This window comes from Struthio camelus, chromosome 2 (assembly GCF_040807025.1).
Source record: "Struthio camelus isolate bStrCam1 chromosome 2, bStrCam1.hap1, whole genome shotgun sequence".
In the NCBI taxonomy this organism is placed as follows: domain Eukaryota; kingdom Metazoa; phylum Chordata; class Aves; order Struthioniformes; family Struthionidae; genus Struthio; species Struthio camelus.
Window position 1 is genome coordinate 8,070,738 of NC_090943.1, and position 12,998 is coordinate 8,083,735.

The window sequence follows — 12,998 nt, forward strand, 5'->3', positions numbered from 1 at the left end:
TACAGCACAGGGACACCACCCTTGCTATGGCAGCTAGCCATTAGATCAGCTTAGCTCCATCCAACTGTACTAGAGGACAGCAGGACGACTAATCACATAAATATGGCAGCACGAGCTACCTTCTTTCTCCGTCGTTATAGATATTCCTTGGCAGAACATACGAAAAGTTAAAGATAAATCACTAACCCTGCTAGTTCTTCTGCCTGCATTTTTATCTGAAAATTGTCCCCAAAGCTGGCTGTAACATGCCCAACAACATCCAGACGGAACTTACTGCATGAGTTCCTTAATATCCTTGATAGCTTCTCCTATAACTTCCAGGAAGTAGGAGACAGCAGTTCCAATGTCTATCACTAACGCCAATTGACCTAAAAAGACACCCAGAGTGGATATAGCTAACCAACTCACAAGAGCAGCAGCAGCACTAAGTAGCAAGAACCACAAGCTACTCCTTAGAGGATGAAGTGTCTCTACAAGGTGACCAACAGCCAATAGAAAGTCATTTCCAAAGGAAAGAGATGCATCTGAAGGAGAAAGTGAAAAAAGTCAGTTTTAAGAGACAAGATCTGAGAGCTCCTGGAACGACTCCTGATGTTTGAGGTGCCTCAGATGGCTTACCTAGATGGGCCATAAGGTAGAGGACGATTACAGCGTTCTAAGAACAACGTTCAAGGAATCAAATGTACAGGTAGGACTTTATCAACACTCCCAGTTGAGGGATAGCCAGGAACAAATACTGAAAATGAATCCAATACTGTGCTGATGATACCATCAGCAACAGCTTTATTTCAACCAACTCTCTGTAAGAGAAAGATAACTAATTTGCCAATGTAAGGAGGATTTTTAAAGGTTTGAAGCATAAACAGACAAAGTAAAATTTACACACCATATCCAGTGAAAAGCATGGGAACTAAGGGACTGGGAGAAGTGAACAGGAAACCGCAATTTTGTCACAAAATACCAGTGTGAGGGCATGACTTTTCAGTCTGTTAAGCTGCCTATCCAAGAGGCAGGAGCATAGAAAATAGCGGACAAGAAACAAGATCCCAAAAGCATAATCAGCGTCATAGTTGGTAGGAGAGGAATATTGGCATAATTTAAGCAGAGAAAAAGAAGTGGTGTTTTGATGTATCATCTAATTTCTGTTTAATCAAGAGAAAGCGGGGGGGGGGGGGGGGTGGGGAGTAAGCACTCATAGAATAAGACCTAGTGGCAAGAAAAGATGGAAAAGGTGCGAGAAGATAGTTACAAAAGTGCCTACCGTACGCAGCAGGAGATAAATCATCATTAAGTTTTTAGAACACACCAGAAACAGCTTTGCTGCAAGCAAAGCTATTACTATTTTTCATTTTAAGAGGAAAAAAAATAGTTTAAAGTCCTATATGTAGAAAGCAATTTGATGAAAGTGATGGGAGTTAACTATTCCATGAGAGATGGAAAGGATTTTAAATGTAAGGAACCAATAAAGAGAGTGTGACAACAAAGATGAGAAATCTTTTCTTTAAATCTTTTCTTCTTCTTTTCTTTTCTTTCTACAAAAGAACTCTAAAATATCCTGGCAGACCACACACTAAACTTCCACAGTAGCATTATTCATACAGCCACAGGCTATATGATATGGAAGTTGCAGACGGAACATTTCCCATCCCTGATCTAAAGGAATGCATGAGCTAGCAGCTAAAAAAAGATCATATCAAGTTTACAAAAGTAAGATACTGTGATACAAAGAAATGATAGGAAGCCTATCTGGAGATCAGTATCAGAAGCTTCTTCAGTGATCTAAGATGAATCTAATTATATATTACAATAAGTATATATGACTTATGATAGCAAGAAGAGGATTTAAAGGAAAAAATGCATGCACACGCAAGGATAACATTAGAAAGACTAAGCGATACCCGGCAAATTGTAATTCATCCTGCAAATAAGAAGAGGTTCTAGAAGTCCATGAAATAAGGGGGGAGAATAGGTACATTAACAGGTAAATAATAAACGGAGAAGTAAGCCTACGCTGTCTTATTGCTTCAGTCTTCAGAAAAAAGGTTAATTGCCTCTACTAATGATGATGAGCTTAAGCAAAAAAAAAAAAAAAATACCTTAGACATTTCAGTTCTATAACCATAATTGCCTAAGACACTTAAATGTAAAATTCAGGATCGCTTGCATCTACACCTTTCTGCACACAAGTTTTTGTATGTGTCTTCTGAATTCCAGAGTTTGCATAACTGTTCAGTCTCCTTGGATAACTGAGGTAACTCGAATTTTTTTTTTTTTCCCCCCTCCCTCTTGTCACAAGGAGTTGCTTGATGCAGACACAGCAAGTTGTTACATATGCAGACAGGAGTCACTGTAGCTGATAACAACCAGCTCTGAACTCAGCAGGTTCATGAAGGAGAAAATACGATACCCTTCTTTAAAAGGAGAAGCCAAGAGATTCTAAGAACAGTAACCAATTCCTAGGTATTCTTATGTGTTGAAGCAAGCCGTTAGAACCAATGTATTTGTAAGTGCCTAGAGGAGAAGGTGATAGAAAGCAAGAAAGCAAGCCAATCTGGTTTTGTCAAAAACAGTTGGGTTTAATGAGTTTTTTTTTCAACTCAAACAAGGTAAAAGAGTTACCTTGAGGGGGTGGAAGGAAAGAAGAGGGAAGAAAAATAAAAAAGACAATACATTTGATATATAGATTTGTAAGCAAGATGATACGAATACACATAAAAAGATATGGCAGAATCACCACAATGCAGGTGCACAATAAGCACTTCCAGTCGTAGCAAAACTATTAAAGCCTCTTTTTAGTAAGTCTGCAAAACTGGATGCGTTCAAGATGATGACAGCTCCAAATCAAATTCTTCTCAAATTTGGAGCATTTACAATGTCTGTCTCATGTGAACCAGCTAGTGCAGAACACTGCAAGTTCACACTATAGCTCTTCTGCACAGGTGAGTTTTAAAGAAGGATGCTCTCTTTCCACTTTCAAAAAGCTTGTCAGAATTGAGTTTTCCGAAACCTTCATTTCCAAGAATTTTGACTGACATTGGCTACTACGTACAAGAATTATTGGAGGAACATAGAAAGAAAAATATTTCAAGGACAAAAAAACACAGCATGACCACATGTCTTGTTGCAGTTCTCTCTAAGTTACTCTTGAACGACTTTTACCAGTGGCTTGACGTTTCACAAGGGAAGATGTTCCAAAAGAAGTATCAGAGGATCAGTGCTTCATTTTATTCGTTCTCTTCAGTGATCTTCAAAAGAGGAACAGAATAGGCTTTCAAGAGTTTGCAATAGGAGCTAGAAGCAGCTGCAATACATTAAGATTCAGGATATCTTCAAATTGAATTCATAAATGGTTTGGAGCTAATATTATCTTCCAAAAAATACCAGAAAGAGAAAAGAGCTGGACGAACCTGAATTAGGGGAGTGACTAAATAGCACTACAACTGAGAAAGAACTAAGCTCCTGTTATTCAGGTGATTTGTGCTGCTGGTGGGTGACACGGTGAGTTGAAGAGCAAACGCCATTCAAAACAGTACAGAGAGGGAAAGAAAAAAAAAAAAGAAAGCAAGCAGGTACCTTGCTTTTTAAAAACAAAACAAAAAATCAAAACAAAACATACACCTGTTGGAGAACTGTTAACCACTCCTCACTCTTGAAGTTGGCTAAACAACAGAACTAGGCAGCCCTGGGATATTGCACAGTCTCCTTCCTTAAAGGTCCTAAGCCTGGAACAAGATAAATGTTGTCAGCAACTGCCTGAGTACATCCTGCTTTAGTGAAAAATAAAATTGGGAATTAGCACCTGAGAATACTTCAAAAGATCCACAGTTCTAGGTTTTGAGGCTTAAACATCTCCAATTCCCAGAACTTTAGTAATACCCCCAAGACTTATAAAAGAAAACTAATACAAATAGCTTCCTGAAACAATAAAAGATTCAATATTTGTATTCCATCTTCGTTGTATTCACAACATGCTTAAAAATCCTGCACTGAATTTTGCTTCTCATTTTTGGAGTTAAAGGGTCCTGGTAAACGGGCTGAGAGATTAACACTTTTATACTGTAGCTCTCTACTGGCTGTGTGGTTAAATAAATGATTATGGGAGATCTGAGGCAGACAAAAAGTGAAGCGCATCTTAAGAAATTTCACATTCCAGAGCTAATCATAGCAACTCTCCATTTCTTGTCCAGGCAGGCAGGCAGACTCATTTATTTACAAGTAAGAACTGCCTTGGGACTAAACAACTGGGGAACGGGCAAGCAGCATCAGAAGTCCAACTAAAGGCTTTTAAAACAGCCTGCTCCACTTACATTTTCAGTCATAGTTCACAATCTGTATTTTGAAGAAAACTTTATCAGTGAGGTTTTGTGAATAAAGGGATAATTTTAGACTGCAACCTAAAAAGGTTCCTATGATTTTCACCACAATGAGTTAACCTGAATAATTTTCTAAAAGATGTTCAAGTTCTTCCCTTGACAACAAGCAGCATGATTTTTCTCTAAGCATCCCAAACAAAGTTCTAATTTAAGATGTCGCCCGTCTGGAATGTAGGCATGCTCTTCAAGATCGAGAGACGCAGGCCACAAAACATAAGAAACCAAAAACGTTATTAAGCCTGTGAACATTAACATTAGGAACCATATGCTGGAGGGCTGAGTTCAAGGAAGATTTAAGGTAAGTGCTTAATGAAAGGATGAACTAACCTGCATCCTTAGAAATACTGCCTACACGGGAAGAGGGGTTAAAAAAATTCTACATTGTGCAGTTCCTTTCAAGTAAGCATAATTCCTACCACATACACATACTATGAACACACTTTTAAAAAAGAGATATGCATTAAACTCTGTGAGGAAATAACTTTAAACCAAACCTAAACACACAGCTTAACCAAAATATTGTCCACAACACAAGCATTTTTAATAGGAATGCATCTTCACAAGCCACAGCCATATCCTTATTGAACAGAGCAAGCATCTAATCTTTAAAAGATTTTTTTCCACTGTATACTAAGATTCTAACCTGAAAACATCATATATCTAACGTTATACAGAAGAAATCAAATTTTTAGGCATAAGACTGACAACTTCAGATCAAATTTAATCTTTAGTTTTGCTGGAGAAACAATTTTATCCAACCTAATGAAGTATGTTGTGAGAGAGAGTTTCAGGAATTTCTCAGTTTTTCAACTGTTCGCATGAATAACTACTTACAACATCCTAACTTTAAGCTTTTAATAATTTTTAATTATTTACTTTTAATACTTACATGTTTATTTTTCTCTAGCCACTCCGTCTACATACATATATAGCTTCTGCTTCCACCTTCTATGCATGTCAATATTTCCTGACTAGCTATTATTGCTATTTCTTCTTACAGTTTGTGAATCTGTATGCACATTTTAATGCCAGATTATGAATCTGGCTTCAATGCATCACTTAAGAGACCCACCTATTGGCAAGTGTATTGCTCGAAGCTATAGAAAATTGATAATTCTATTCCTGTAACTAAAGTAGGTGAGATTCAAGGCATATTCAGCACAGTACATTCATATACACCTTTCTGGATCCTAGTTTAGACATTCTATTGATCCATCCTCTACATCACAATTAATTGTAATTTCCCTCAAAGTTCATCTTCCTCTGAACTCATGATCTCCACATTGTACAAAGTGGATTTTTTGTTTTGTTTTTTAAAATCAAGAATACTAGGAAATTCAAGCAAGGCTACGGCAGGAGATAAACATGCAACTACACACGTAAAACAAAGACAAGACAAGCATTCACCTTCTGCATTATGCTGTTCAGAGCCTTCTACTGCAGGGAACCATGTGATCCCTCTGACAGGGCGATCCTGCTCCACCTTAAAACGATTCCAAGCGTTAAAAGTCTATTCTACAAACTCATTCTTCTAGTAATTCGGTTGGAAGTTAGAATACTATTTCAAAGCTTATACAGGAAGAGTTTATACCCATTTGTTCTTGTGCCAATGTTGTTCTTTGGCTAATTTTCCTCCTTGCTGTTTACCTCCTTTTCGCCCCTTCCAGGATGTACTTATATAGTGTTGTCATATCTCTTCTCGGCCTTCCTTCTACTACGCCAAACGAGCAAAGCCTTTTAGCTTCCTACCTTAAGTTCTGTACTTCCCTGGTCACATGAACAGCCCTCTTCTACACCTATTCCACTTTGCTCACTTTTCCAGCATCTCAAGTATCTTCTTTTTACATCAGTACAAATTCAAACAAATTCAAAATTTACTGCTTAGCAGGAAAAAAGAATATTGCAGTTTAAGGGAACGGTGAAAGCAAGAAAGTTTGATTCAGTTTCTGAAAACACTCACTGTCAGAGCTAACTGCTAAGTCACGAAACACAGAGAAAAGGAAAAATCAGCTTTGTTTAAAAAAAATTTTTAAACCATATCAAAAATAAAACCATTGGTTTATCGTCTGACAGTCAAAACGCTGCCAAATTTATCTATGGCAAAATTTAAGTTTTCATATGCTGTAAACTAATAGTTCTTCACCAATTTGATTTCCATAAAACAGTAAAATTCATATAAAATTGAACAGAAAGGAAGGAATCAAAAAAGAAAAAAAGTTTAGTTTATTCACATAAAATTCAAAGCCTGTCTTGAAGATTTCCACATCACATTCACATCTGAAAACACGTTAGACACGGTTGGCTTTTAGAAGTGCAGGGCTATTTAAGCTTTCCAAAGCTCCTTCTTGATGCCAAGCTGGGCACCTAAACGTCAAACGCAACTTTACCCTGCTCAACTACTTTGGCTATACGTTAATAGTAACCACTAGTGGAACCCTTCCACAGAAGGATTTTCACCCACACTCCATGATCTTCGCTTCGTTAGTAAGTCCCTCGCGCTCTAAGAAGGGCCACGACACAACCCTCCACAACACGTATCCAAAGGCAAACAGTTTCAGTGCAGATAGGTAAGTTTTGTTTCAATAGTGAAGAACTGTTATGAGGAACAGTACCATCAACTCTTGTACTTAAGGAACATAGCATTTCCATCGTAAAACGTTTTGGCTTGCTTCCTCCCCCCACCCCGTGCTATGCTACTACAGTTCTAAGTTCTGGAAGTCAAAATTCTTCACATCAATAAAGTAATTGTTGGCAGCTTAGTGCTACCCAAGGAAAGAATTCTTACAGCAGCACTGCTTTCTGTTAAGTGACCTATCTTACAGGAAGGGCCCACAGACAAAGCATTCTGATAATCCAGCCTCCAATTATCCAAAACACAGCACATATTGGAAGAGTCCTATCTTAAAGGACAGTCGCATCTGCTGTGGGTGGTTAGTAACCATGAACATCTCTTATGATGGTTTAGCAACAGCTAGATCAGGCCAACTTGCTCCTACCATACTACTTGCACAGGCAAACATTCTGCTGTCATTCTTGTTACACTGGCATTACTTCAGTTTAAACGAGGTCACCTTCATTTAGTACTCAGTCATGCCCCAAAGCACTGATTTTTCAACAGCACTGACTTAACCAGAAGAGCCAAATGTAACAGCTGAGGTTTATCAAACTGCCAACATGATAATATTACTCTTTCTATACTGTCCTCCCCACATGCATAGGGCATCGGAGAGGTTACCAGATGGAACGTTGCAGATCACACAAAGTTTCTCGAGGAAGAGACTCGATAGCTGCCCTACTCAATCCTGCTAACCCTTAGCAAGGCAGTTACAGGCAAGTAACAGTATCTGGTAGTCAGCTGTAAGGCAACACTGATATTGTCATATCTGCCACCTCTATAATTACCCAAACGTGCATCTCTGCAACCTCTATACCTAAATACTCTAAATCAGTATGCTAGGGATTCTCAGGACACTTGGAAATTGAGATGTTACTGTCCAAAGCCTCTGAACTTGTGCCAAGCAGCTGCTTATCAACTGTGATAGCCCACTATGAACTCAAACAGGTTTAAGTCAAGGAAGTACCACATGGAAGTTATTAGCGGAACTGGCAGTTGCCCTTATCTGATGCAGAGAAAAGCAAGAGCACTAGCAAGAGCATCCAGTGTTGGTTACTGTAAAATAACATTTCATCTTGGCCACACATACATACACCTGAAGCGGTAATGTCTTTCAACTATTAGGGAATACCAAGTTGTCTTAATATACCTTATGGATGACAGCTGGCTAATAATGGCTTTTACTGGGAAGATGCTGCTTGCAAATCATGCAAGTGCAACACTACATAATCAGCTCCAACACTTCCTATAAGATTCTATTTTCAGTTGTCTGCAGCTTTGCCAGAGCAATCATCTGGACTCAAGGTCTGTCTCCACGTCAGACATTTTTCCCTAATTTTTTTAGGAAGCCTCAGCCATGAAACCGTGAAAATGGTTTCATTGTTTCTCAGAATAAGATTAATGGTTTTGACCACGTTAAGATGTTCTGGGAAGCTCTCCCATGGGGAAGCTCCCGCATGCCCAAGACCAGAAGCATAGAATTTCAGAGCATGTCCTCTGCAACAGTGATGCATCTTCTGCGACACTAAAACATCACTTGCAAAAGGGATAAACCCTAAAAAGTTTGTTTCTGGAGAAAGACTGGTTGCTACTTTGGGTTCTTTAGGTGCTAGGAACAGAATATTCCCTCATCAAGACAAAGTAAAGCTTTCCTCATTTTAAAACTAAATATCACATTAAGAATAATGGAGGTATCTTCCGTAGAAGCAGAAGTAGTTAGGACTGGCTGGATAACGAGAACTGGAATAACCAAGAGAACAACGTGCACTACCTGCACAAGGTAATGATCTGTGTGTAAATTTCATGGACAAACAGTGTTCAACTAAGAAACAAAACTTCAGATAGCTTCTTTTTCACTGCTCAAATAAAGCTTTCTACTTTTACTTGCATATAATTCTAAACATAATTTCCATCTTTCAACTTTGAAGATGGACGTTTCCATGAGAAATTCTTCTATGACGTCACGATATATTAAAACGGTAGAGAAAGGACACGAAGTTGCCTATGACAGGAAGGCATTAGATCATAATTTCTTGCATAAACCAATAAAGCTGGGAATTCGAATGCCCCAGATGCATTGTTCTTAACAACTCTGGGAAGTATATCACAGGAAAGTCCCTCATCCCTTTGATATGTTTTGTTGCAAAACGACAAAAATAAAAACTGAGTAAAAAGAGTAGGAGCAGTGGTTGAATACAATGTCAGATACAAGCGTTCAGTATTAGTTCACACCAGATACCCACAAAAAAAGAAAAAAGCACCTAAGAGTAATAGCAGCTTCTAAAGAAAATCCTATTGTGCTGCTTCTGACACCACAGAGGGATCCTAATGCAAGAAAAGGAAATAATCTTCACCTCTCAGACAGCATGACGTCTCTCAATACCAAAACTATTACCTCTGCTTAGTGGTATCTTGCCATGTCCACTTAGGATTCACATCTACTGCAGAAACGGTAATGTAAGGTATCCTCCATCACTGCAGATCCTAATACCCAAAGAACATCTCGTGTACAAAACACTGCATCTCTACTTCACAGAGCTCCAGCTCTAACAACTGCATATCGAATGCTTATTAGAAGTGAATTACAGTTGCAAAAAAAATACCTTAATTTTAGTATTTCCTAACCTAAATGCTTGGTCCTTCAGCCAAACAAAAATCTGGTGTGCACCTTATTACTAAATTCTCATAACTATTTTTCACCCAAACATAATCGCTGTTTTCCATACCTTAATTCAGAAAATCATTTGACGGTGGGAGGCTGGCAGATAGGGAAAGTTTAAAAAAACAAAACAAAACAAAACACTAGTTTCTAGAAAATCTGTCAAGGGGCGGGGGGGGGATGGAATTACTCCAGACGCAACAATTAGTTAAGAAGAGATGTAATTACTGGCAAAAGTCTGTTTCAAGAGACAGTCAGAAACAAGCATATGACACAGGAGATGGATGATACAAAAGAAGAAAATGAGATGAAGGCCAGAGCATTGCTATGGGAGATTCCATTCTAACATAAACTATTAGTCATATAACTGTCTAAATGCTACTTCGTGCAACAATCCAGAGAAGTAGAACATTCAACAGCCAGCGCGTCAGTCCCGTGATGCGAATGCTACAACTGTTGAATGCAGTTTGCAGAATTCTTTTTCCTAGACTAGGACTTGAGCACCAGAGAAACATGCAATTAACTTCACTCCGTCTGCATAAAACAGCTTGTAAAGACTCCTTAGGCTAGCAGATGACAAAGAAAAGGAGTTAGTTCTGCTTCATCCGTAGCTACTACGTTATTGCCAAATTGAGCAAATGGATGGGTGGCAGACATGGATATGAGCCAACACTGCAATAAAACTAGTTTCCAAAATAACATGCTAAAACTATACCAATTAAATCCGTACAATCGACAGGAAGGGGTTTGCTACTCTAACCCAGTCTCCACTCTTATAGCAAGGTAGCTGTTGTAACACAATCATTTCTGCAATTCCAGCTTAACAAATTAAAGCTTTATCAGTGTAAATAGCTAACTAAAGCCTTTTTTTCCTGTTAGATCTTCAGAATAATTTGTCCTTGCTCCCTTCCAAACTCATCTTATTCTCCATAAAATAAAACCCAGAACTACTCGTGATGTTGATCAGAAGCAAAAACCAGCTCTAGTGTTTGCTTGTTCGACCTCAATATAAAACATCATCGCACAAGCAACTTGTGATAGCTTATATACGTTTACTAGACGAGGTGTCTCCGCACTGATGATCTATTTCTGGCTATAATGAGAAACTCCTCTCCCATCAAGAGGTAGCTTTCACAGCATTAGAGAACAATTAGGTAGGTCATTCCCACCCCCAAGGAACACTGAACAGGATGAGTTCACTGTATTTTACCTAATAAGCTTTGTTCATTTTAAACAGAATATCCTTGAAGGGTTTTTTTGTTGTTGTTTTGATTTTTCTGCTCTGACTACTGTTAGGAAAAGGTCCTTTAGGGAATCCTAAATAAAATAAATATCCACTGGCCTAGCCAGTCCTTCCCCTCTGTGCACGTATTAGCCTACAGCCTCTCTTACTTCAGTTGTAGTGCAGCTGAGGCTTTGTTAAACATCATTTCAGCAGGATCTGCGCTTACACATCACATGAGAACAGTATTATCAAGCCAATACAAGAGAAGAGGACTAGTAACCAATCAATAAAAAGTTAGGCTGATCCCAAAGAACCCAGTCAGATACATGAAGTAAACATGTTTTAAACAAGAAAGAGGAAGACCAGCACTTCTTCCTGGGAGCGTAACAGCATGTACAATACTGTCCACACTAATTAGGTACAGAGTGTTTAGACCAGGGGAAAAAACATTCTCCTTGAGCTGACATTTTACTTAGAAATCATCTCATCAAGCCAGACTCTGTATATTCATTACAGTACTACTCAGAGTGTAAGTCTTTTTTGTACTACTTTTTCAACTTAACCCTCTTCATTAGAATTCAAATTAAATGAATGCCTTCTGCGCTTTCACATTCTCATTTGTGTAACCTTTGAGGAGAATGACAAGCAAAAATCCATTTTAGCATATTGGAAGGCATTCTCTACACACATTGAGCCTCACTTTTTAGCTCTTTTTATTAAGCTGTCTGTTTCAAAAGAACTGCAGCATAACTTGATACACAAGATAGTTATCAACTGTTGGTGGATTCAGAAACTTGAAAGCTAGAAAGGTGAAATATTTAGAAGTAGAGGCAGTCAGAAAAGCAGTTTCAAAACAAGTTTCAAATTTCTCATCTAACTTATAATTTCAGGTATCACTGCGGAGATCCCACTTGGAATCTGACAAATCATCAGTGTGGCTGCAGCCACTTAACGAAACGTAATCAAGATTTCAAAGAAGCTACCTAACCTCTGAGTACTTACTACTTGCCATTCAACAAAAATAGCGAGCGCTGTCAGATCTCATTTTATTCCCCCACCCCCAATATTAGCACAAATGCAACTACAGCAACCAGTGTAAAAATTTAGGTCATAAAACAGGTACTGCAACTTAGCTGCTGCATTTCCCTCTGCATCTCAATTTCCTACCATTCTCCTTCTACAGGACTCCTCATATAACATTCTGGACAGCAAGTTTTGGTCCAATATTCAGGTTTTTAGATGCTATTTACATCCTACCCTCTGAATATTGCATTAGACATCCTTTCCATCTAGCTTCAGAATTAGGCATAAAACTAGTTTTTCGTCTAACCTGGAAGGCTAGTGAGGTGACTAATTCCTTTCCAAGTTCACATACTATTTTGAACTGGTCACAGGTTTGCTATTAAGCAATCTCTTTTGACAGATCCCTGAGCTGCTCTCCCCAAACCAGCCCGAGTATCCTCAGGCAAAGGCTTAGCTTTAAAGTTAAAAGAATTCAGAGACACTAAAGTTAATCAGAAGTTTGAAAACGAGCAACCACCAAACTTCCTGAATAAAACAAGTCAGGTTATCTATCTTACTGCAATGATTTAGAGACGTATGGATATTCAGCCTAATCACGTTATCTCCAAACAATAACTACATTACATTAATGTTAAAATGGCAAAGGTGTTTCAGGACGGAGGGGTTTTAAACTAGACATCCTTTTCAGATACAGCAATTTCTAAGATGTTTAAAATAGTTTTTAAAATGGCTTAGCTGTTAGTGAGTCAGCAGGTTTTTAGAATGTACTCTCTAGAAGTAACCAGATTTATAGACACAGACATATATAAACTAGCTCTGCAGTTTAAGCATCTAGAGTAGGCAGAAAATCAAAGTGTAACTAAAAAAAAGTTAAACAGCATGAGAAGAATAACTAAAAGTTAGTAACAAATTCCTTGCAAATATCCATATTTATTCACATTCATCCATATTTGAAATACTTGCAAAGGTGCAAGTATTTCATTACTCTGCAACTCAAACTTTGCCTGGACTTCTAAAAAAAAAAAATCTTAAGGGGTCTAGTTAAGAGAGTCTTTTTTCACGCACACAGTCACACTCCAGAATAAAGCTGTTATTTTGTCAGAC

General features: G+C 38.2%; 1 protein-coding gene across 10 annotated transcripts in view; it reads right to left on the reverse strand.

Moving 5' to 3' along the window:
• Positions 1-12,998, reverse strand: part of PRKAG2 (protein kinase AMP-activated non-catalytic subunit gamma 2) — a 290,028-nt gene that overhangs the window by 92,038 nt on the left and 184,992 nt on the right. For 2 of the 10 annotated variants that reach the window (XM_068934212.1, XM_068934210.1), the window contains one exon: positions 5,781-5,856. The exons of the other annotated variants lie outside the window; for them this stretch is intronic. In XM_068934212.1, the coding sequence (XP_068790313.1) occupies positions 5,781-5,856 (76 nt within the window). The remainder of the gene's footprint in view (positions 1-5,780; positions 5,857-12,998) is intronic. 10 annotated transcript variants of the gene reach the window in all.